Source organism: Phyllobates terribilis, unplaced genomic scaffold, assembly GCF_046119375.1.
Source record: "Phyllobates terribilis strain yellow unplaced genomic scaffold, ASM4611937v1 Scaffold_7__3_contigs__length_470593459, whole genome shotgun sequence".
Classification (NCBI taxonomy): Eukaryota; Metazoa; Chordata; class Amphibia; order Anura; family Dendrobatidae; genus Phyllobates; species Phyllobates terribilis.
Genome location: NW_027362767.1, coordinates 397,377,989 through 397,404,833, shown reverse-complemented (window position 1 = coordinate 397,404,833; position 26,845 = coordinate 397,377,989). Strand labels below are relative to the sequence as shown.

Sequence of the window (26,845 nt, the reverse complement as noted above, 5' to 3'; positions counted from 1 at the left end):
TAAATTTATTTTTTCTTAATAATATATTTATAATATTAATTTATATATATATATATATATTTGTAATATATTGTATTGATACCATGAATCATAGTTACTTAGTGGCAGCTAGAGAATGAATCACCCTGTAAATTTTCATTTCCAAAACTAACACCTGCATCAAATTAGATCTGCTTGTTAGTCTGCATCTAAAAAGGAGTGATCACACCTTGGATAGCTGTTGCACCAAGTGGACTGACATGAATAATGGCTCCAACATGAGAGATGTCAATTGAAACAAAGGAGAGGATTATCAAACTCTTAAAAGAAGGTAAATTATCACGCAATGTTGCAAAAGAGGTTAGTTGTTCACAGTCAGCTGTGTCTAAAATTTGGACCACATACAAACAGCATGGGAAGGTTGTTAAAGGCAAACATACTGGTAGACCAAGAAATACATCAAAGGGTCAAGACCGTAAACTTAAAGCAATATGTCTCCAAAACAGGAAATGCACAACAAAACAAATGAGGAACAAATGGGAGGAAACTGGAGTCAATGTCTGTGACTGAACTGTAAGAAACCGCCTAAAGGAAATGCGATTTACATACAGAAAAGCTAAACATAAGCCATCATTAATACCTAAACAGAAAAAACAATGTTACAATGGGCTAAGGAAAAGCATTCGAGGACTGTGGATGACTGGATGAAAGTCATATTCAGTGATGAATCGCAAATCTGCATTGGGCAAGGTGATGATGCTGGAACTTTTGTTTGGTGCCGTTCCAATGAGATTTATAAAGATGACTGCATGAAGAGAATATGCAAATTTCCACAGTCATTGATGATATGGGGCTGCATGTCAGGTAAAGGCACTGGGGAGATGGCTGTCATTACATCTTCAATAAATGCCCAAGTTTACATTGATATTTTGGACAGTTTTCTTATCCCATCAATTGAACGGATGTTCGGGGAAGATGACATCATTTTTCAAGATGATAATGCATCCTGCCATAGAGAAAAAATTGTGAAAACATTCCTTGAAAGAAGACAAATAACGTCAATGTCATGGCCTGCAAATAGTCCGGATCTCAATCCAATTGAAAATCTTTGATGGAAGTTGAAGAAAATGGTCTATGACAACGCTCCAACCTGCAAAGCTGATCTGGTAACAGCAATCAGAGAAAGTTGGAGCCAGATTGATGAAGTGTACTGTTTGTCACTTATTAAGTCCATGCCTCAGAGATTGCAAGCTGTTATTAAAGCCAGAGGTGGTGCAGCAAAATACTAGTGATGCATTGGAGTGTTCTTTTGAGTGTTTGTTTTTCATGATTCCATAATTTTTTCCTCAGAATTGAGTGATTCCTCAATTTTTTCCTCTGCTTGGTCTGAAAAAAATTACACTTACTGAGTACCACATTTTTAATCTTGATTTCTTTTAGTGTTTCTCAAAGCCCTAAAGTTGCCATTTGAAATGACTTTAGTTTTGTACCATGTCTGTGATCTGCTTTTTTCAACAACGTTAAACAACTGAATAAACATCCTCCGAGCCCGGTGATCCCATAATTTTTGTCAGGGGTTGTATAACGTGGAATATCTCCTGAAAAATAATGAATCAAGTGAAACAGTTTTTTTGTATAGAGACTCGTGTTAAATACAAAAGAGCAAATGATAAACAATAATTCAAAAACAAAAAACAATGGGAGGGAAAAAAAACAAAAACTAAGCTTGCTGTGTCACTTGTATTGTCACCCTTTACATTAATTTAGTATGTAAACACATTTTGACTCGCCTGTGGTAAATCACAAAATAGATTCACCTGTGATTAATTGTTGGTGCCCATGTGACATGAATTAGCCAATGAATGATGACTTCAGTTTTTAAAAAGCTACATGGTAGGACCTGTTCCTTTGTTACAATGGTGAAGACAAAGGTGCTGTCTGAGGACATCAGAACTGCTATTATTAGCAGACACAAGACTTCCAAAGGGTATAACACCATCTACAAAGATCTTGGTTCAAAAGTGCGCAATGTTATTAAGACGTTTGCCAAGTTTGGAACCGTCAAGAACCTCCCTGGACGTGGGGGGAAGAGGAAAATTGACAAGAGATGTCTTCAAAGGTTGGTGTGAATGGTAGAAAAAAAATGTCAAACATCCGAAAACCTGAAGGCCAACCTGTAACAGTCTGGGGTCATGGTTTCAACAAGTACTATATGCGGAACACTAAACCAAGCAGAGCTTTATGGGCAAAGGCCAAGGAAGAAACCATTACTGAAGAAAAAACATAAAAGTAAAAACTGATCTTTGGCAAAGAGTACCTTGACAAACCACAATTCTTCTGAGAAAATGTTCTGTGGACAGATGAAACAAAAACAGAGCTTTTTGGCAATGCAAAGCAACAGTTTGTTTACAGACGGAGCAATGAAGCTTATAATGAAAAGAACATCTTACCAACAGTTAAGCATGATGAAGGATCCATAATTCTGTGGGGTTGCTTAGCTGCACCCGGTAAAGGAGGCCTTGACTGTATCGTGGAAATCATGAAATCAGAGAATTTTCAAGAGATTTTAGAGCAAAATATCCTACCCAATGTAAGAAAACTTGGTTTGAGTCGAATATCATGGGTCCTCAAGCAAGACAATAGCCCAAAGCACACATCCAGTACACAGGAATCGTTGAAAAAGAAAAAATGGACTGCTTTAAAATGGACAGCAAAGAACCCTGACTAGTATTGAGTGAGTATGCTTCTTTAACCCTTTAATTCGTTTAATCCTTTAAACGAGCATGCTCGGGTACTCGCCGAGTAGTTTTGGCGTGCTTGGCATCTAGGTGTCAGCTGCCGCTGTGGCATGTGGATTAAATGAGAAAGCTAGCTAAACACTAGTCCTGACCTCAATCACATTGAAAATCTTTGGGGTGAGCTGAAATCTGTCATTGGGAAAAAGAACCCTGCAAACATTCAAGAGCTTTAACAGGAAGAGCGGTAGAAAATTCCAGCTAGAAGTGCAAGAAACTTATAGATGGGTACAAGAAACATTTGGAGGCTGTCAGCAATGCCCAAGGGTATGCAACCACATATTAATTAGGGGTGCATTTATTGCTGCACATGTTGTTTATTCTGTTTCTCCTTTGAAATTTCAAAATGTAAATTAAAAAAAAGAATGTTTTATTGTTGTATTACTTTGGACCATTAATTAAAAAATCGTGAGGATATAACTTTTCCATTTATTTCTGAAGATATTGTACAGTCTATGAAAAAATGGAAGGGGTACCAATAATGGTGAGCAGCACTGTATTTGCCATGGTTAAGGTTGACAGTGACCCATTAAATATTAGTAAATTGAATACAGAGAAACCACAAAAACTTCAGTGGATAATGTGATCACACATCTGACCAGGTGGCGTTCCACTCCCTATGTGAAATGTTACTTGTAGCATTTTTTGCTTGCTATTGGAAATGGAAGACACTGGAGGTAGATTAGTTATCGGAGTTAAAGGCAACTGTTTAGTGAATTTTCAATAAAGTTTATTAAGGTTCCACCATTCTTCGTTTCAGCTCAGTGAGAAGTACGGTGATGTGTTCACAGTCTACCTGGGCTCTCGTCCAATCATTGTGGTCACTGGGTACAAGCTTGTCAGAGAAATCTACCTGGACAAAGGTGATGAATTCTTAAACAGAGGAGATATGCCGGCCTTTGATTCCTTCTACATGGGTTCCGGTGAGTAAACACCAGTCTACATTGGGAACTTCTAAAGTTTTTTTTTCATGATACCGATACATCATTTATATTATTATAATCGTTTATTAGTTTGTAGAGTAAAATTCATTTTAAATTTGTAATACAGGTTTCGTCTTCACCTTTAATATGAAGAGGTGGAGAGACATCAGACGCTTTTCTCTCTCGACCCTGCGAGATTTTGGTTTTGGTAAAAGGAGCAGTGAAGATGTAATTCGTGAGGAAACCAACCACGTGGTTGAAGCTTTGAAAAATTACAAAGGTTAGTATAGAAAGTCCCAAATCAGCAACAGTGAAAACAATATTTGAAGAATAAAGTAACCAGAAAGTTAATATATCATCTTGTACACAACAAAGACCAATCAATGCTAATGCAGAGATCGGTGCATATAGTCTCTATAGTTTTTGTACACAGCAGCAGAGACTGGTGCATGTATTCCCTATACAGTGGCATAATCAAAGTCTGATGGGCTCAGGTGCAAAATTTAGACTGGTATAATGTCCCCATCCTAGTATAATGTTCCTCATGCTGGTATAATGTCTTTATTCTGGTATAATGTCCCCCCATCTTGGTATAATGTCCTCCATCCTAGTATAATAGCCCCAATTCTTGTATAATGTTCCTCATTCTTGCATAATGTCCCCATTCTGATATAATGTCCCAATTCTGGTATAGTGTCGCTATTCTAGTATAATATCGTATAATATCCCATTCTGATATAATCTTCCCCATTCTGGTATAATGCTCCCCATTCTGGTATAATAATAATAATCTTTTTTATTTATATAGCGCCAACATATTCTGCAGCGCTTTACAATTCAGACAATTTACAGACATTATGGGCACTGTCCCCATTGGGGCTCACAATCTACATTCCCTATCAGTATGTCTTTGGAAAGTGGGAAGAAACCGGAGATCCCGGAGGAAAGCCACGCACACACAGAGAAAGCATACAAACTCCTTGCAGATGTTTTCCTTGGTGGGATTTGAACCGAGGACCCCAGCAAGCTGCTAACCACTGAGCCACTGAGCTTCCAGATAATATATAATGTCCCCATTCTGATATAATGTCCCCCATCCTGGCATAATGCCCCCCTTGCTGGTATAATGTCTCCATTCTGGTATTCTGTCCCCTTTCTGGTATATTGTATAACGTCCCCCATCCTTGTATAATGTTCCACATTCTGGTATAATGCCCCCATCCTGGTATAATGCCCCCCATCCTGGTATAATTTCCCCCATGTTGGTATAATGTTCCTATTCTGGGCCCCTTCTGTTCACATTTTAAAAACAAACAAACGCAGCAGCCGGCAGCTGACTTCAGCATGCCGGTACAAAAGGCACAGGACGCCACTGCTATGCGCCGCTCGTTACTGGCAAGCCAGCATTTGCTGACGGCCTCTGATTGGCCAGCGCCATGTAATGCAGCACAGGGAAGCACATCCATGTGAATTGGCATTGGCAGGCCCCCCCCCTCTTGCACAGGCCAGGTCGCGGTTGCACCCTCTGCGACCGCGACCATCAAGCTTCTGTCCCTATAGTTTTTGCACACATCAGTGATCAGTGCGTGTAGTCCTTATAGCCTTATAGTTCTTGTACATAGCAGTAATTGGTCCATGTAGTTCATATAGTTCTGTACTATATAGACATAAGCACTCTATGTAGATAGCACTGGGCGCTAAGCTCAGTGACTGACTACAGAGCTGTCAATGCGATATCATTGCTGCAACATCAACAAAAACCGGAGCTGCGGCAGAGAGGCAGCACTGGACCTGGGAAGTAAAGCTAAGTCTATATGAGATTAAGATAAAAATATTTGTACGTTTGTATCAAAGCAACCCCTTTAAAATTTTTAGACGTATATAAACAATTAGAAATAATGTCATTTTCTATTGACTAACATCCTTTCTAGAGTCATTTATTGATCCACGACACACTCTTAGCAAAGCCTTTTACAACGTTATCTTCTCCATGATGTTTGGACATCGCCATGACTATGAGGAAAAGGAAATGGTTACTAATATAGCTTATATAAATGAAGCATTTGTGACTATCAGCTCATCCTGGGGACAGGTAAGAAAGTGACAAGTGCATAGAAGGGAGAAAAGACTCATGATTGACATCTGACTGGCAGGTGGTGTTTGTTCATGTGTGCGAGTCATGGTTATTTTATATAAGGAATGTTACTAGACTTTAACTTCATGGCTGTTCCTCCAAAATTAGGAATGGGGCTCAGCTACCTCAGGATACTGGGCTGTGTATAACCCACACACACACACAACATCGAATGAAAGCTCTCTTTGTACACTGTGCATAGGCAGAAAGCTGCTAGTCAGTGCTAGCGGAGTTGCTATAGAGAGCAGGAGGACTACATGGCACAAACCACCTAATCCTGTAGTGATAATCACCTGCTGACAGAATACTGATTTTACTGAAACCACAACACACCTCGTAGTAAGAGAAATATCACTGGAATCAGGGTATTAGTCCCTACATTACAATACTTATAGATAACATAGCAAAAACATGCAGACAGACTCATTTTAAAATCAGGGCAACCCCATTAAAATATTTAGATGCCTGTTGTTTCTTCACACATATACAGGTAACACACCATGAACTTAAAGGCGACATTAAGTTTTATAGTTTCTACAGTATCAAAAGAGGCAACAGGTTTGACAGTTTCTAGTTGCAATTGTGGCGCCCAGCTGCGCTTGGTACCACAGATCCTAGAAGTGTGCATGAAAGGATTCCTCCATAAGAGGCCCCCACAACATACATACACCTCCACCTTCCACCTCAGACCACCAGAGGGAGCCCGTTAGGGATATAAATAGGGAAGGTGGAGCTAGGCAGTCAGCTAGTCTGGAGTTCACAGAGAAGGAAGTCGGTTGAGAGAGTTCCTGCAGTAAATGTGCCTGTGAAATGTAAGTTGCAGTCGAGCACAGTCCAGACTCATTTGTAGCTCAGGTTAGTGAGCTTAAGGTGTGCCGACGCCATAAGATCGGTGAAGCGCGGCAAGCTGCCATTAGTGTGTATAGCCTAGTGAGGGCCCGAGTAGGCTGAAGGCGAGTGGAGAGTTAGTACTTAGGGGGCAGAGGAGCTTAGTCAGCTCACCCCAAAGCCATACCGGACACCGGGTCCGAGCTTACCGGGATCTCCAAGACCCAGTAAGGTATAACCGGAATCCCTGGAGAACTACAGGTCCCAGGAACACCAAAGCGCTGATACGTACCAGAGCCAGGAGACACATAGGCCCCGCTAGCTGGGAGCATGTACTTCAAGAGAAGGCCCTACCACAAGGTCAGCCGGTGCAGGACAGAGACAAAGTTAGGCCTAGCTCGAGGCAGGTCAGAAACTTACTACGCAAAGGCAAGAAACAGGAGGCCCTACATCAGCTCATTGGGGAGGATCCTGAAATGCACCCTTCACCCTACAGTGCTCCGGGATGTGCCTGAATTTCCACCAGTAAAAGGTACTGAAGAGAACTGTGAGTGTTTGCCTGTCCTTTGCGTAGGCCCAGCTGGGTCTCCCCTGTCCTGCATTTCCCCTTCATACGCTGCTCTCAGGCCAAGCTCCACCTGTGGGGAGCTATACCACCAAGCTGCCTTATCACCGGCCTCAGCGGGCTGCCGCAGCGCTGGTACTTCTCACCAGGTACCACAGGTAGCGTCACAAACTTTCTTTTAATTGTCCACCTCTTTTTAAAGAGTGACCCCAGGGTATGGGCCCGGGAGCCGACCACCACGACATCCCCAAGGACAGGCAAAGGCCCGGGTACCGAGTCATCCCCATCCCCTGGGCTCGTCACAATGATTTACTAAAACTTGCATAAATCTACTGGTAAACTCTTCAGAAGCTAGCTGCAAATTAGCGCACATTGCCAGTACTTGTCACAACTCCTCTCATGATCACCGCTTTTTGTCAGCAATGTCCTACAGTTTTATTGATAATTGCACATTCTTGTGGTATCACCTAACAGTCCATCAAACTTGGAGATGAAAATAGATGTAAAACTGTGCTGTCTAAAATCCAATATACAATAGAAGACCAGATGCGGTATAGATGTGGTTTTATTTGTCAATGCATTTCAAGGTCATCATAACCCCTTCATCAGGACAAACCACTATGATGACCTCGAAAAGCTATGACAAATAAAACCACATCCAGTGGGTACGGAAAGTATTCAGACCCCTTTAAATTTAGGTTTAAGTTTCATTGCAGCCATTTGGTAAATTCTAAAAAGTTCATTTTTTTCTCATTAATGTACACTCTGCACCCCATCTTGACTGAAAAAAAACTGAAATGTAGAACTTTTTGCAAATTTATCAAAAAAAGAAAAACTGAAATATCAAATGGTCATAAGTGGTGATGAGGGAACACTAAAATGCTCGGGTACTCGTTGCTCAGGTCAAGAAAATTGGAATACTCAGGTCTCAGGTGCTCGACCCGAGCAATGAGCCCAATGTAAGTCTATGGGAAACTCGAGCATTTTTCAGGCAGCTCCCCCTGGCGGTCTGCAGAGGGCCTAGAAATTGCCCAAATCGATGGGAACAGTGCTCAAATGACATGGGAACAGCACGAGGAAGACCCCTGGAAGCATTTCTGACTCCCAGGTCACTGCTGTCAGCAACGTGGTCAGAGTATTACACCACTTTTAAGGACTCACAATAAAACATACAAAAACTAAACCAAAATGGATTTTCCTGGGAAATATGTTAAGGAACATCCTTTCCATGACATGTACAATGTATATAAAGCAAAATAAATAACCAAAAACAAAAATACTCCTCCGCAACTTGGGCTATGTTCACACGTAGCGTTTTCGATGCGTTTTTGCACTTTTGAATTGCTTTCAACCAAGACAAATGCATTCACCAGGAAATGTCATTTTAATATTTTACAACCTTATCTGGCCATGTGGTGTGTGACACATCATCAGACACATGCATACAGTGCTGAAAATTCATAGGAACAGCATGGGGAAGACCTCTGGAAGCATCTCTGATTCCCAGGTCACTGCCTTAAAGTGTGCCCATCATAAGTGATCCTTGGCGCAAGCGAAGATGCCTCCCTCCATGCACCTGTTGTGGCAGACTTGCAACAATCACCGTCCACGTCCTTGTCCCACTGCAGCATTCAGTTGTCCCTACCCAATTCCTGGAAAGCAAGCACAATTATGTAGCCAGCCACCCACCCACCCACAGGCTGCAATACTATACTGCCAAATTATTGACAGGTGCTTGCACTTGAAATGTGGCCTTTTAGGCTCGTGGAGGTAGAAGATTTTCACAACCTCATGCTGGCGGCGGCCAGGTGTCCATGCTCGGTCCCCAGCCGCCACTATATTTCCCGGTATTGCCTCCGCCTTCCACAAGCATGGGTCCCACAACATTACCCGTGCCCTCCCCAGTGCACTTACTGGGAAGACCGCCTAACCTCAAACAAGTGGACAGGTGAATGTGGCCAGGGACGGTACAGAGCCAGTCCACAACTTTTTTGCTAGGAGTTGTATTTAGCTCGGTGAAATTACTAGCATAGAGGGAAACCATATCTACCCTGCGTGTCATTTCTCCCAGGAAGTCCTGTAATTGAGCTTGTTGCAGAAGCAATGGCAGCCCGTCCAACATCAACTCGCCCTTGTCGGTGGTGCTTTGACAAACACACACATCTTTCTTTGCGCATTTAAATTCTTGAAAACAGAGCTGGACAATGGCCTGATCTGTAATGCGTTTGGAGAAATAACATGCATTTTGAGAAATAACATGCATAAGCATGGCCGATCCACATTAAAAAAGCAGCCATAGAGTGTCCGGGAACCTTCCCCCACACTTTTCTTAGCCAGGGCTGCTTTTCGGCAAGGTTGTACGGGCTCAACAGAGAACCGGAGACTCCTCCGGCGGGCCCTGGCTTCTACTTCAGGAGAGTTCATAGTTCCGATGTGAGGCCATGATGATGATAGAGGCCACCATCTGCTTAGTTTTCTGTTACTTGGAATGCAAGTGCAAGTATGCAGCCAGCCAGCCACCCACCCACAGGCCGCAATACTAAACTGCCACATTTCTGGGCAGCTCTTTGCACTTGAAATATGGCCTTTAAAGCATGTGGAAGTGGAAGCTTTTCACACCCTCATGCCGGCGGCGGCTGGGTGTACATACTCGGTCCCCAGGCGCCACTATATTTCCTGGTATCGCCTCCGCCTTCCACAAGCACGGGTCCCACAACATTACCCGTGCCCTCCCCAGTGCACTTACTGGGAAGTACCGCCTAACCACAAACACGTGAACAGGTGAATGTGGCCAGGGATGGTACAGAGCCAGTCGACAACTTTTTTGTCTGAGAGTTGAATTTAGATTGGTGAAAGGACTATCATAGAGGGAAACCCTATCTACCCAGCATATCATTTCTCATTTCTCCCAGGAAGTCGTCTAAAGCTGCTTGCACTTGAAATGTGGCCTTAATATTACTGCTGGTACTTTTCTGTGGGAATTTGCTTGCCTCCTACCAGCCTTGAATATTTCCAGCAAACTATGGTACGACGCCCCCAGTACCAGTAGCGAAGCCATCCCCAATTTCCTTCTCAGGAATTTTATTTGGTAGACTTAGTGGCTGCCCAAATACATTTTCTCACAAAGTAGCTGAAGATAGAGTGGCAGTAGGTGCAAGTTTCTCCAGCCTGTTAGATAATAGAGGGTGAATGGAAGCACATTGGATCAGTGGTTAGCACTGAAGCCTTGCAGCGCTGGGATCCCGGGTTCAAATCCCAGCAAGGACAACATCTGCAAGGACTTTGTAGGTTCTCCTCGTGTTTGCGTGTGTTTCCTCCTCAGTAAAAAATGCAGCCATAGAGTGTCCGGGAACCTTCCCACACACTTTTCTTAGCCAGGACTGCTTCTCAGCAGAGTTGGACGGTCCCACCAGAGAATCCCCTGGTGTGCCTTGGCTTCTACCTCAGGAGAGTTCATGATAGTGCTAACCTTGCAACTGCTATGGGTCTCATTAACGGGTGAGAAAGGTTAGCCCTCAGAATTAAATCCTCTGGTGGGCACAGTGTTTTTCAATCTGAAATAGCTTCTCAGTTTGAGTTGTATTTCACCACAGCCATATTCTTTAGCTCGGTGAAAGGCCTGGCATATAAGGAAACTGTATCTTCCCCGGCTGTCATTTCTCCATCACCAGGTTCCGCCCATTGTCACACGCGACCATGCCTGGCTGTATGTTCAGCGGTGAGAGCCACAGATCAAGCTGCTGTGTTACAGTTTTCAACAACTCTGCAGCGCTGGGCGGTTTGTCAATTACTCATTAAGCATGTTATCTTCACCACAGCCTGTTGCCCCTTGGCCAAGGCAGTGGTGCAGTGCTGTCAGCTTGTGACTGATGTGATCATTTTGGAGATGGAGGAGGAGGTGCATCAGCTGAACAATATGATTACATTGAGGTTAAATTGGTGACGCTGTTTTTTATGCTAAAGAAAGATCCTATTGTTTTTCTTTTTTTACGTTATTTTTTAAGACAAATGCATTCACCGGGAAATGTCATTTTAACATTTTACAACCTTATCTGGCAATGTGATGTGTGACACATCATCAGACACATCATTTTTTTTATTTATGATGGAGGGACTCTGAAAGTCATAAAGCTTATTTTTACAGAGACATCAGACAGCCCTTACTATTCTTAAAAGGCCAGCAGTCGGCCGTAGCTATTGTTAGAGAGCCATCAGCCGTCTATGCTTTGTTGTTCTCATTATTAACAAGTGGGTCTCCTATACTGTTATTGCGTATCCAGTGACTGCAAGGGCTGCCAAAAATTTGGACGCAACCCTATACCCCTTTGAAGAGACATAGAGGAGGGTCTCAATAAAAAAAATGTTCCCATTATAAAGGAGCTGGTCACCTATAGTGGTAATGCCCATGCTGTGACTGCAAGGGCTGCCAAAATTTGGGAAAAACCCCACTAAGAATTTAAAGACACATGGAGCAGGGCCACAGTAACAAGGTACGACATGTTCCCATTAGAAAGGAGAGAGTTTGTTATACAGTTATAGGGTATGCAGTGAGTCCAACGGCTGACCAATTTTAGGAAAAACCCCACTAAGAATTTAAAGACACATAGAGCAGGGTGACAGTAACAAGGTACGACATGTTCCCATTAGAAAGGAGAGAGTCTGCTATACAGTTATAGGGTATGCAGTGAGTCCAACGGCCGACCAATTTTAGGAAAAACCCCACTAAGAATTTAAAGACACAAAGAGCAGGGCCACAGTGGCAAGTACGACATGTTCCCATTAGAAAGGAGAGGGTCTGCTGTACAGTTATAGGGTATGCAGTTAGTCCAACAGCTGACCAATTTTAGGAAAAACCCCACTAAGAATTTAAAGACACAAAGAGCAGGGCCACAGTAACAAGTACGACATGTTCCCATTAGAAAGGAGAGGGTCTGCTATACAGTTATAGGGTATGTAGTGATTCCAACGGCTGACCAATTTTTGGAAAAACCCCACTAAGAATTTAAAGACACATAGAGCAGGGCCACAGTAACAAGGTACGACAAGTTCCCATTAGAAAGGAGAGCGTCTGCTATACAGTTATAGGGTATACAGTGAATCCGACAGCTGACCAATTTTAGGAAAAACCCCACTAAGAATTTAAAGACACATAAAGCAGGGCCACAGTAACAAGGTACGACATGTTCCCATTAGAAAGGAGAGGGTCTGCTATACAGTTATATGGTATGCAGTGAGTCCAACAGCCGACCAATTTTAGGAAAAACCCCACTAAGAATTTAAAGACACATAGAGCAGGGCCATAGTAACAAGGTACGACATGTTCCCATTAGAAAGGAGAGGGTCTGCTATACAGTTATAGGGTATGCAGTGAGTCCAACGGCTGACCAATTTTAGGAAAAACCCCACTAAGAATTTAAAGACACACAGAGCAGGACCAGAGTAACGACAAATCCCATTAGAAAGGAGAGATTCTCCCATAGTGTTGGCCTATGCAGTGAATGCAAGGGCTGCCAAAAATTTGGAGGCACTTCAATGCACCTTGGAAGAGATGTGGAGAAGGGCCTCATAAAAAAATGTTCCCATTAGAAAGGAGTGGGTCTCCTATACTTGTAATGCCCATGCACTAAGTGTATGGGCTGACAAACATTTACCCCTGGGGGTACACATTAACATACTGTATAAAAAAAAATTTTCACGGGCATCATAAACACCCTTTAAAAAATTATGTGTGTTGCATCACGGACCATGGTCACCCTGGTGATATGGTGGTGAAGGATGAGGAGATGGAGGAGGACAATAGCAAATAGACAAAATCAGGAAGCGTTTACCCATATGTGAGTGTGAAAAGGTGCATGGGAATACACCACCCAAGAAAAGACACTGGATTTGAGTTTATGTTACGCTGCCATCATTTGGTGGTGTTGAGAAGTCTGGCCCAATCCAGCCCTTGTTCATTTTCATAAGAGTCAGCCTGTCAGCATTTTCAGTTGACAGACGGATGCGCTTATCAGTTATAATTCCACCAGCGGCATTAAAGACCGGCTCTGATAAAACGCTGGCAGCAGGGCAGGCCAGGACCTCCAAGGCATAGAGAACCAGTTCATTCCATGTATCCAGCTTGGATACCCAATAATTATAAGGTACAGAGGAATCACGGAGGATGTTGGTACCGTCTGCAAGGTACTCCCTCAGCATCTTCCAAAACTTTGCACTCCTTGTGAGAGTACCCCGTGCCTCAGGGCCTGTGCGATGGGAGAGTCTGAGGAAACGCTCCAAGTGCTTTGACAGTGTTCCCCTGCCTCTGCTGGATTGAAGTTGTGTCTCTCTCGCCTTTACTCCTTGGTTGTCCAGCAAAGTGTGCCCTCTGCCACCAGCGTTTTCAGATGGGAATTTTTTTAATAGTTCTGCAACAAGGGCCTTCTGGTACTGCCCCATTTTTGTGAACCTGACTGCATCAGGAATAAGAGATATAAAGTTCTCCTTGTAGCATGAGTCTAGAAATGTCACCAACCAGTAATGACTGGCACTCAAAATTTGTGAGAACGCAAGGTCATGGGAAAGTCAGCGTAACATAAACTCAGCCATGCGTGCCAGACTACTAACAGGCAAGACTTACGTGTCCTCTCCAAGAGGATGACTGACCATGCTCTCCTCCTCCTCCTCCTCTCTGTCCTCAGGCCATCCACGCTGAACAGACGGTATGACAGCTGTGCAGGTAGTACTGTCTATAGTGCATAAAACTAGCTCCTGTCCTTCCTGCTCCTCCTCCTCATTGTCACCCAATCCACGTTAGGATGAGATGAGGCTTGGCTGTGTGTAATCACACTGTATGGTTCCTTGCTCCATCTCATCGTGCTCCGCCTGCAATGCATCCTCTTTGATTGTGAGCAGAGAGCATTTCAGAAGACAGAGAAGCGGGATGGTGACGCTAATTATGGTGTCATCGCCGCTCACCATCTTGGTGGAGTCCTCAAAGTTTTGGAGGATGGTACATATGTCTGACATCCATGTCCACTCCTGAGGTCTTATGTGTGGAGTCTGAACTGAATACCAACGGCCTTGTTGATGCTGGTACTCAACAGCTGCCCTCTTCTGCTCACAAATCTTTCCCAACATCTGCAGTGTAGAGTTCCAATGCGTGAGGACATCACACACCAGTCTGTGAGCCGGAAACTGCAAACGCTGCTGAAACATTACAAGGGCAGCGGAAGCTGCAGCTGACTTTCTAAAATGGGCACACAGGCGGCGTAATTTAACAAGCAGATCCGGCATCTCCAGGTAGGTTAAGCACATGGGCCAGGCATGGTACGTGTGTGAGCTCGCCTCGCCTCAGAGCCGCCACCAGGTTCTGACCATTGTCACATACGACCATGCCTGGCTATAGGTTCAGCGGAGTGAGCCACAGATTTGCCTGCTCTTTCAGAGCTGTCCACAGCTTTTCAGAATTGTGCGGTTTTTCACCTAAGCATATTAGCTTTGACAGAGCCTGTTCCCTCTTGGCCGAGGCAGTGCTGCAGTCCTTCCAGCTTGCGACTGATGTGGTCATTTCGGAGATGGAGGCTGAAGAGTAGGAGGAGGCTGAGGAGGATGAGGTGCAGGAGCTGTAGACGGTGGGGACAACTCTGATTGACCTAGGGCCCGAAATCCTTGGCGTTGGGAGGACGTGTTCCGTCCCAAGTTCAAACTGGGTCCCGGCTTCCACTATGTTTACCCAGTATGCCGTCAGTGAGATGTACCATCCCTGCCCACAAGCACTTGTCCACGTGTCTGTGGTTAGGTGTACTTTACCGGTAACTGCGTTGTTGAGAGCACGGCTAATGTTTTGGGACACATACTTGTGTAATGCAGGGACGGCACACCGGGAGAAATAGTGGCGGCTTGGGACTGAGTACCGAGGGACGGCCGCCGCCATCAGGTTGCGGAATACTTCCATCTCCACGAGCCTAAAAGGCAACATTTTGAGCGCAAGCAGTCGTGAAATGTGAGAATTTAGTAGTGTGGCCTGTGGGGCGTTAGCTGCATATTTGTCCTTGCATTCCAAGGACTGGGGTATGGACAACTGAACGCTGTGCTGGGAAAAGGACATGGACGTGCTTCCTGGTGCTGCTACTTAAGAGTGTGCAACGACAGGTGCAGGGCAGGAGGCGTCTTCACATGCACCATGGACAGGGGATTAGCTTGCATGCACAACAGCGGAAGAAGCAATGGTGCCACCCGCAGACACTGTTTCTTGACCACGGGGTTCGGCCCACAAAGTCGGATGCCATGTGCCTGATCATGCTGCTGGCGGTCAGGCTGGTCGTTTTGCCACCCCTGCTGATGCTGGCCTATAAGGTGTTGCAAATGGCCTTTTTGCAACACCTTATAGGGAATACCTAACAGTTAGGGAATACCTAACAGTTGTACTGACAACATCCTTCGTGTTGGTGTTACGAGGAACGGTTGCCTGCCTTCTGTCTGCAGCCACCACGCTCCTTCTTCCTGCCTGTTGGGGTGCTGTGCCTCCCTCCCCCTGTGTGCTGCTGTCCTTGCTCTGCATGTCCTCCTGACAGGTTGGGTCAGTTACTATATCATCCACCACCTCGTCTTCCACTTCCGCACCCTGGTCCTCCTCATGACTTTCTGGCAATTGTGTCTCATCATCGTCCACCTCTTGTGACACTCTCCCACTGTCGTCTTCGTGTGACCGTGGCTGCTCAAATATTTGGGCATCGCTACACGTGATCTCCTCTAGCCCCGCTTCAAGTGGACCGGGCGAGAGGCCCAAATCTGTAAATGGAAAAGTGAACAGCTCTTCAGAGTATCCAAGTGTGGGATCAGTTGTCTCTGTGTACTCGGCATGGTGAGAGGAAGGAGGATCAGGGTGAGGAATATGCGGTCCAGTCTCACGGCTACTGAGACTTGACCGTGTGGAAGACAGGGTGGTGGTGGTGGTGACTAAGTGACTGGAAGCATTATCCGCTATCCAACCAACAACCTTTTGACACTGCTCTGGGTTCAATAATCGGGTGCTGCGGTCCCCTAGCTGTTGGGAAAGGAAGGTCAGGCGAGAAGATGTGGGTGTTTGTTGTGGCACAATTTCAGCTTGTCCACGGCCTTGTCCTCGACCTCTGAATGCACCATTACCATCACGTCCAGTTCCCCGTCCCTTGCCTCGTGCCTTGCCCATTTTAAATGGAGGACAGTATCTTCCACGGTCACTACAAATGACTGAGTTTGGAGCGAACTTATATGTGATCTGTGTGATAGAGAAAACACAGTTTTAAATACCTGGCGTGTAGGTAAGTAGTTTGAACAGCAAACTGCAGTGAATTGCTTCAATGACAGAACAAAGAAATTTTTAATGGAGGCCAGAAATGGCAGTATTTTCTGACAATGTATATGTGATCCATTTGATGGAGAAAACACAGTTTTAAATAGCTGGATTTCTAGCACTCTAATATGGAAAGGACCTGGCTGTATTCTGCAGTGTCAACAAGCAAGTGGTGCAAATGGTGTTCTCGGGATTGCTTTTTAAGCAAATAATGATGATTAAGAGCTAAAGAAAAGTATTCCTGGCCCCTGAGACCTGGGACTTTGTATAGAAATATTTAAGAAGGCAGAATTGGAATGGAGCCTCTTGTGCTACATGCACTGCAGTCTGCTATATACACCGCCTTGCCTATACACCCTGCCTGCCTGATATCTCTGCAGATGGATTATTCCTCATAAGGACTGTTTGTTAAGATGGATATGTGTAATGTATGGTTTTTCTCCCTACACTACCTAATACACGATCATATCTCTCCCTGACACAGCAGCAGCTCTCCCTACACTGTCTGATCCGGAGTGACTGTGACGAGCATGGCAGCGCAAGGTCTGATACAGACCTGATGACGCTGTGCGGCCAGCCATTCACTGTAATGCCCACAACCAACATGACAACAGCATTACAGTGCATGGCAGGTAATCCCTGCATGTTCATTGGCTCTATATAGAGCGCCAAACACGCAGGGAGGGGACCCGAGTTCCCGCCCAAGCAGCCCAGAAATACTCGGCGAGCGCCAAGAATCTCGAGCAGTGAGATGCTGGATGAGCACCAAGCTGTAGCGAGCATGCTCGCTCATCAGTAGTCAAAAGTATTCAGACCCTTTGCTCAGACACTCATATTTAAGTCACATGCTGTCCATTTCCTTGTGATCCTCCTTGAGATGGTTCTACTCCTTCATTGGAGTCCAGCAGTATTAATTAAACTGACAGAACTTCATTTGGAAAGGCACACACCTGTCTATATAAGACCTCACAGTGCATGTCAGACCAAATGAGAATTGTGAACTCAAAGGAACTTCCCAAGGAGCTCAGAGACAGAACTGTGGCAAGGCACAGATCTAGCCAAGGTTACAAAAGAATTTCTGCAGTACTCAAGGTTCCTAAGAGCACAGTGGCCTCCATAATCCTTAAATGGTAGAAGTTTGGGACCACCAGAAGTCTTCCTAGACCTGGCAGTCCAGCCAAACTGAGCAATCATGGAAGAGCCTTGATGAGAGAGGTAAAGAAGAACACTAAAATCACTGTGGCTGAGCTCCAAAGATGCAGTAGGGAGATGGGAGAAAGTTCCACAAAGTCTACTATCACTGCAGCCCTCCACCACCAGTCGGGCCTTTATGGCATAGTGGCCCGACGGAAGCCTCTCCTCAGTGCAAGACATATGAAAGTCTTCATAGAGTTTGCTCAAAAACACATGAAGGGCTATGAGATATAAGATTCTCTGGTCTGTTGAGACGAATATAGAACTTTTTGGTGATAATTCTAAGCGGTATATGTGGAGAAAACCAGGCACTGCTCATCACCTGCCCAATACAATCCCAACAGTGAAACATGGTGGTAGCAGCATCATGCTATGGGGGTGTTTTTCAGCTGCAGAGACAGGACGACTGCTTGCAATTGAAGGAAACATGAATTTGGCCAAGTTCAGAGATATTCTGGATTAAAACAACTTCCAGAGTGTTGTGGACCTCAGACTTGACCAAAGGTTCACCTTTCAACAAGACAATGACCCTAAGCACACAGCTAAAATAACAAAGGAGTGGCTTCAGAACAACTCTGTGACCATTCTTGACTGGCCCAGCCAGAGCCCTGACCTTAACCCAATTGAGCATCTCTGGAGAGACCAGAAAATGGCTCTCCACCAACGTTCTCCATCCGACCTGACGGAACTGGAGAGGATCTGCAAGGAAGAATGGCAGAGGATCCCCAAATCCAGATGTGAAAAACTTGTTGCATCATTCCCAAGAAGACTCATGGCTGTACTAGCTCAAAAGGGTGCTTCTACTCAAAACTGAGCAAAGGGTCTGAATACTTATGACCATGTGATATTTCAGTTTTTCTTTTTTAATAAATTTGCAAAAATTTCTACATTTCATTTTTTTTCAGTCAAGATGAGGTGCAGAGTGTACATTAATGAAAAAAAAAAAGAACTTTTTAGAATTTACCAAATGGCTGCAATGAAACAAAGAGTGAAAAATTTAAAGGGGTCTGAATAATTTCCGTACCCACGGTAAATACTGCATCTGGTCTCTAGTGATCAGTGAGCATGCTCGCCACTGCACGGTACTCACCCAAGCATCTCACTGAGAGAGATGGTCAGCGAGTATTTCCGGGATGCTCGGGCAGGAACTCGGGTCCCCGCCCTGCATGTTTGGCACTCTTTAGAGAGCCAATGAACATGCAGGGATTGCTTACCACTTACTGTAATGCCATAGCCATCTTGGTTGCCGCATTACAGTGATTGGCTGTCTGCATAGCATTATCAGGTCTATATAAGACCTGGGAACCTATGCTCGTCACAGTCTACCCTTCAGACAGGCAGAGTAGGGAGAGTTGCTGCTGTGTGAAGGACAAAGTTGATGTTTTAATAGTTAGATTTAGGAAGTCCACAAGTATATCTAAATCCATGTGAACCAATAGTCCTTCTGAGGACATATTCAGTTGCATATATTATTGGTGATTATTATTATTACTATTATTTATTATAGCGCCATTTATTCCATGGCGCTTTACATGTGAAAAAGGGGGTATACATAGCAAAAACACTTAAAATAATCTTAAACAAAACAAGTCAGCAACTGGTTCAAGAGGTGGGAGGACCCTGCCCGCGAGGGCTCACAATCTACAATGGATGGGTGCTGATACAGAAGGTGGGGGTAGAACTGGTCATGCAGCAATATGGTGGAGTGGTGGTTACTACAGGTTGTAGGCTTGTCTGAAGAGGTAGGTCTTCAGGTTTCTTTTAAAGGTTTCCATGGTAGGCGAAAGTCTGATATGGTAGGGTAGAGAATTCCAGAGTAGGGGGGATACAAGGGAGAAATCTTGTATGCGATTTTGGGAAGAGGAGATAAGAGGAGAGTAGAGAAGGAGACCTTGTGAGGATCGGAGGTTGCGTGCAGGTAAGAACCGGGAGACTAGGTCACAGATGTATGGGGGAGACAGGTTGTTGATGGCTTTGTATGCCAGGGTTAGGGTTTTTAACTGTAGTCTCTGGGCAATGGGGAGCCAGTGTAGGGATTGACAGAGGGGAGAGGCCAAGGAATAGTGAGGGGACAGGGGGATTAGTCGGGCAGCAGAGGTTAGGATATATTGGAGGGGCGCGAGAAGCTTAGAAGGGAGGCCACAGAGCAGGAGGTTGCGGTACTCAAGGCGGGAGATGATGAGGGCATGCACTAGTGTTTTTGCAGAGTCTTTGCTGAGGAATGTATGGATGTGGGAGATATTTTTGAGTTGAAGTCGGCAGGAAGTGGAAAGGGCTTGGATATGTGGTTTGAAGGAGAGATCAGAGTCCAGGGTGACCCCAAGGCAGCGAGCTTGCGGAACTGAACAGCCATTAACGTTGATGGATAGGTCAAAATGAGAAGGTGGAAAGATAATGAATTCTGTTTTATCCATGTTAAGTTTTAGAAATCTGGCAGAGAAGAAGGGTGACATAGCGGACAGATATTGTGGCATTTTGGTTAGTAGGGAGGAGATATCGGGTCCAGAGAGATAAATCTGTGTGTCATCAGTATAGAGGTGATACTGAAAGCCGTGAGACTCTATGAGCTGTCCCAGGCCAAAGGTGTAGATGGAGAAGAGCAGGGGTCCTAGAACTGAACCTTGAGGGACACTGACAGATAGGGGGTGAGATGAGGAGGTGGTGTGTGAGTGGGAGATGTTGAATGTCCGGTCAGCTAGGTATGAAGAAATCCAAGATAATGTCACACTGACTCTGCGTACAGGAGGTCAGGGGCCTAAGCTGACCCTAAGCTGGGGCCCTGACTAATCCCTCTACCTGGAGGTACTGTTAAAGGTACAGAGGTCCAGGCCGCCAGCGTAACCCCTACCTCCTGAGGATCCCTGCACCTCAGTAATCTAGTCCTGAGAAGGACCCCGATCACAACAATAGGGGTCAGGAAATAATATGCCAACACACAGTACTTAGACGAACGAGACAGTACAAGGGTCAAACAAAAAACCACCTTGCATACAAGAACTACACCACAACTACAGAGGGAACACCAACGGGAAAGGAGATAAATGATAAAGCGAGGAAGGGAAAAACCACACCAAATACACTTAGCTCAGAACTCCAAAATACCACGATCCGCTCTGTTTGTCTGTATGAAATGCTTTCACCGACACTTCCCTAACAGACCGGCAGGCATTTGAAGGAGTCCCACTACTGCAGCATTGATTGCAGCTGGGCGAGGCTGGACCTCGTCTAGCACAGAGAGAGAGAGTTAACTCCCTCACTGCCGAAAAACACAAAACACCAAAAACTCAGCTGCGAGAAGTCAGGCTGTGTAATCGTGACGATCATCGTGGCGACACACCCGTGACAGATAGGGCCAAGTCCATGATGCCAAGAGATGAGAGAGTCTGCAGTAAGAGGGAGTGGTCCACTGTGGTGAAGGCAGATGACAGGTCCAGGTGGTGGAGGACAGAGTAGTGTTGCTTGGATTTGGTGGTTAGTAGGTCATTGGTGACTTTAGTCAGAGCAGTTTCAGTGGAGTGATGCGGTCGGAAGCCAGATTGTAAGCGGTCAAAGAGAGAACATGAGGAGAGGTGAAAGGACAGTTCAAGGTGGACATGTTGTGCCAGTAGTTTTGAGGCATAGGGGAGAAGTGAAATGGGGCAATAGTTAGTCAGAGAGGATGGGTCAAGGTAGGGCTTTTTGAGGATGGTTGTGATTGAGGCGTGTTTGAAACATGAGGGGAAGACACCAGTTGTTAGTGACAGGTTGAAGAGGTGGGTTAGGGTTGGGATGAAGACTGTGGTAAGGTTAAGGATGAGGTGGGATGGGATTGGGTCAAGTGGTGAGGTGTGATTTGGAGAGTAAAGGGAGACTTGATCTTCTGTTAGTAGAGAAGTGGGGTTTAGAGGAGGAAGGTTGAGTAGATATGAAGAGGGGCTGTAGGGACTTTAGGCAAAAGCTTTGTCTGATGTTATCAATCTTCTGCTTGAAGAATGAGGAAAACTCTTCAGCTGCTCTGAGAGGAGTGGGGAGAGGCGCTGAGGGACGGAGGAGAGAATTGAAAGTGTTGAATAGCTGTTTAGGGTTGTGAGACAGGGAGGATATGAGAGATGAGAAGTATGTGTGTTTTGCTGCTGTGAGTGTGGACTTTAAAATAGTGCGGGATTGCTTGATTGCGATCAAGTGCTCGATGGATTGGGACCTTTTCCATCTCCGCTCTGCAATCCTGGAGGCCCATCGCAATTCTTTAGTGAGGTTGGTGTGCCAGGGTTGCCTATTGAATGTGAGAGCTTTGGTATGTGTGAGAGGGGTGACTGAGTCAAGAGCTGCAGCTGTTGTGGTGTCATATAAATCAGCAGCAGCACGCGCGTCATGTAAGGAATTTATGTCTGTAAGAGGGATGAGAGATTCAGAGAGTGAGTGTAGGTCAAGTTTTTTGAGTTTTTTGCGAGGGTGTATGATAGCAGGCTGGTGATAGCAGGTTGGTGATAGCAGGAGTTAGATAGAGATTGTGGACACTGGACACAGCACAATAGGGTCCATTGTACATTCTGTTTGCTGCTGTTGTTACAGATATACAGTGGGTACAGAAAGTATTAAGACCCCTTTAAATGTTTCACTCTTTGTTTCATTGCATCCATTTGGTAAATTCTAAAAAGTTATTTTTTTTTGTCTCATAAAAGAACACTCTGCACCCCATCTTGACTGAAAAAAACAGAAATGTAGACATTTTTGCAAATTTATTAAAAAAGAAAAACTGAAATTTCACATGGTCATAAGTATTCAGACTCTTTGCTCAGTAATGAGTAGAAGCACCATTTTGAGCTAGTACAACCATGAATCTTCTTGGGAATGATGCAACAAGTTTTTCACACCTGGATTTGGGGATCCTCTGCCATTCTTCCTTGCAAATCCTTTCAAGTTTCGTCCGGTCGGATGGTGAAAGTTTGTGGAGAGCTATTTTCAGGTCTCTCCAGAGATGCTCAATTGGGTTAAGGTCAGGGCTCTGGCTGGGCCAATCAAGAATGGTCACAGAGTTGTTCTGAAGCCACTCCTTTGTTATTTTAGCTGTGCGCTTAGGGTCATTGTCTTGTTGGAAGGTGAACTTTTGGCCAAGTCTGAGGTCCAGAGCACTCTGGAAGAGGTTGTCATCCAGGATATCTCTGTACTTGGTCCGCATTCATGTTTCCTTCAATTGAAACCAGTCATCCTGTCCCTGCAGCTGAAAAACACCCCCATAGCATGATGCTCCCACGACCATGTTCCACTGTTGGGATTGTATTGGGTAGGTGATGAGCAGTGCCTGGTTTTCTCCACACACACCGCTTAGAATTATCACCAAAAAGTTAAATCTTCATCTCTTTAGACCAGAGAATCTTATTTCTCATAGTCTAGGAGTCCTTTATGTGTTTTGGAGCAAACTCTATGCAGGCTTTGATATGTCTTGCACTGAGGAGAGTGTTCGTCGGGCCACTCTGCCATAAAGGCCTGACTGGTGGATGACTGCAGTGATAGTTGACTTTGTGAAACTTTCTCCCATCTCCCTACTGCTTCTCTGTAGCTCAGCCACAGTGATCTTGGGGTTCTTCTTTACTTCTCTCACCAAGGCTCTTCTCCCACGATTGCTCAGTTTGGCTGAACAACCAGGTCTAGGAAGACATCTGGTGGTCCCAAACTTCTACCATTTAAGGATTATGGAGGCCACTGTGCTCTTAGGAACCTTAAGTAGTGCAGAATTTATTTTGTAACCTTGGCTAAATCTGCAAAAATTTCTACATTTCTGGGGTTTTTTTCAGTCAAGATGGGGTGCAGAGTGTACTTTAATGAGAAAAAAAATTTACTTTTTAGAATTTACCAAATGGCTGCAATGAGTGAAAAATTTAAATGGGTCTGAATACTTTCCGTACTCACTGTACATAGCCCTCGATATCAGGGCTAATTTTTGTTTTTCTCTAATCCTGATTAGTAGCTTAAAAAGCAATATAGTACAGCTTGTTACTGCTCAATTTGCTTGTTAGCAGAATACAGACAGTTTTTTTATTTTATTCACATTGCTGTAATGTAGAAGCAGAGGAAATTTTACACCATCACACGTGATCCCATATTACTGAGGTAAAAATACAGACATTTTGTGGAGCGTGCCAAATATTCCACTCCACTTAAAGTCAGCTAGCTGTGTTTTGTTAAACCTATTCACACTTGGTCACTGACCAATAGTATACTAGAAGGCCACAGCCTAAAACCATGGTCGTCACACGTCATCCCATATTACTGCGTTAAGAATCCTGACATTTTTGGGAGCGTAGCAGATATTACACTTTCTTTAAACTCAGGAAGGTGTACGTTGTTCCAAAGTATTCACTCTTGGTCGCAGCAAAATAGCGTACAATTAAGTGACTGCATAAAACCATGGTCAGCAGATGTCATCCTATATTACTGCAGTAAGAATACTGAAATTTTTGGGCGCGTGTCAGATATTACACACCTGTCAGACTTGAAAGGGAGTATGTTGAAACAATGCAAAAGTGCAAAAACGCATCAAAAATGCTACGTGTGAACATAGCCCAAGGTGTGGAGGAGCATTTTTGTTTTTGTTTATTTATTTTGGCTTATATAAAAGTTATTACTCTGGAATGGATGTTCCTTAACATTTTTTCCAGGAAAATCCATTTTAATTTTTTTTTTGTATGTTTAATTGTGAGTCCGTAAAAGTGGCGTAATACTCTGACGACATTGTTCACAGCTGTGACCTGGGAGTCAGAAATGCTTCCAGGGGTCTTCCCCATGCTGTTCTCATGTCATTTGAGCACTGTTCCCATCGATTTGGGCAATTTTTAGGCCCTCTGCAGACCGCCGAATATTCGAGTTTCCCATTGACTTACATTGGGCTCGTTACTAGGAAAGAGCACCCTAGTAGTATGATTTGCTCTACCTGAGTCACAAGCACCCGAGCATTTTAGTGGTCGCTCATCACTACTCGTCTCCTATTGTATATTGGATTTGAAGCAGCACAGTTTTACATCCACTTTCATCTCTAAGTTTGCTGACTATCTTGTCTTTGTTTACAAGCTAACAATTGGTTGTGACTTTCACAACCCCACCAGGTGAGCAAATCCTGTTTACTCTTTCTTTGCAATCCAGATATGATCCTATTGCGATTATTGTCATTCATTCCAGTTTTTATCTACACACATGCTTAACAGTCCATCACACACAGGCACCATTCTCTGAGTGTCTCTGGCATGGCCATTCTCTTCACTGTTACACAAAAGCCTTCCAGGACTTCCAAACTCCCTTAATGCAGCTATCTGCTAACCTCTCAATAGTGATGAGCGAGTATGTTCTGTTAACCCTTTAGCTGAGTATGCTCGGGCGAGCACCGAGTAGTTACAGCTACTTGGTGATATGGTTGAATCGCTCCCGTGTGCATGATTTGCGACTGTTTGACAGCTTTAATACATGTGAGGAATGCCTATTTCTTACACATTCCTCGCATGTATTAAAGCTGTTGACGTGCCCCCTGGGCCGTGGGGTACCCGGAGCCGGGCCCTGTTGTAGATGTTGGGGGTTGTAGTCACTGTGGCGGCAACCCAGTCCATGACCCAGGGCGGTCAATCCAAGGCATAATTTATATAGATAAGTGTTAATGTCCGACTACGCCACCTGTGGATTGCGGTTATTGTTAACCGCCGCGGCGGAGCAGTCCACTGAAGCTGGTGAAATGGGCAGCAAGTGTAATATGACTCCCACAGGAAGAGTGTAGCTTCAGGGCAGCGCGTGTGAATGATGGTGGTTGTGCAGGTCGTCCCAGTACAGTTGGTGCTGGCGCGGTAAGAAACATGGAGACAAGATTGTGCAGTCCCCGGGTCTTTACTCACAGTTATTACTTTCCAAGTCACGGACGTCCAGGCAACTTCCCACGTCGTGCTGTGCGTACTCAGTGAGGGGCTCGGTCCACCCTCAGGTATCTCTAGAGCACTTATCAGGACCCCGTTCGGTGTACCTTCCACTGGGCTCTTCCTGCACCTCACACCCAGCGCCACTTCTATCCGGTACCCTCGGGCCTTAGCGGGCGATGTATGTTCCGTCCCCTGTTTCTATGTGGCTACCTTCTTAGTGCAACTGGGACGGATTATGGCTACAGCACATTAAATGCTGCAGCCGCCGGTTTCTAGTTGAGCCTTCAATGTTTCTCTGCTAGTTGAGGGATCCGGTTCCCTATTCTCGCCTTGACCCCTCTACCTCCTGGTAGCAGTGGGCATACAGGTGGCCTTCTGCATGGCCCGTACCCCTAGGGTCCCTTCTGGGTTCCTGGGGCTTTCCTGCCCCCCCTCTCTTTCAGGCTCAGGCCTCCTGGATAGGCCCGCATGTGGAGCAGAGCTCCTACAGAGCCTCTGCTCCCTGTCAGTTCTTCTTTCACACTGTCTCCACTTCCAAGATAGCTACTCTCTTTTATATCTTTAACTATGTGATCCCCTTAACTACTTCCTCCACCCATCCACTACATGGTTCCCCCTATCTAGGTGGTTCCCCCCACTCCAGCCAGGGATCAGGGACAGTTGTGCTCTGCCTTAGGAGCATTGTCGCCCTGTCCCCCGGAAATGTGGTGTAGTGAATGCAGTGTTAGGGTCCTGTGCCATACTCCTTCCTTACCTGTGAGTGAGATACCACACCTCTGGGTGAGATGCAATACCTCTGTGGCGACCGAACCCTCAGGGGCGCCACACTGTCAAACAGTCGCAAATCTTGCACACGGGAGTGATTCAAACATATCACCGAGCAGCTGTACTCAGTGCTCGCCCGAGCATACTCGGTGAAAGTATGAATAAATCTCATAGCTCTCCTTGGCGGTGAAATACTTTGTCTTTTAACTGTGAGGCTATGTGCCCACGATGCAGAAATACTCAGGATTTTTCCTGAGCGTTTCTGCATCTCCCTGGTAGAAAAAAAAAATTGTACAAAATTGTATAGCATACCTATGCTATGCAGCCTGTCAGCGCTGCATAGGGAGAAGTTACTGTGGTCATGCACTGCGCATGACCAAAGTAACTTCCTTCCTCCTGGTGATCAGGATGTTGTCATGACAACATCGGGTCACTATGACAACATCCGGGAGCCGCCGCAGACAGCGCGGGA

General features: G+C 45.0%; 1 protein-coding gene across 1 annotated transcript in view; it reads left to right on the top strand.

The window, feature by feature from the left end:
- The window catches only part of LOC141154997 (cytochrome P450 2G1-like), a 59,671-nt gene that overhangs the window by 363 nt on the left and 32,463 nt on the right, over window positions 1-26,845 (top strand). Inside the window, exons 2-4 of the mRNA XM_073641590.1 lie at window positions 3,535-3,697; window positions 3,825-3,977; window positions 5,629-5,789. Coding sequence (XP_073497691.1) covers window positions 3,535-3,697; window positions 3,825-3,977; window positions 5,629-5,789 — 477 coding nt within the window. The remainder of the gene's footprint in view (window positions 1-3,534; window positions 3,698-3,824; window positions 3,978-5,628; window positions 5,790-26,845) is intronic.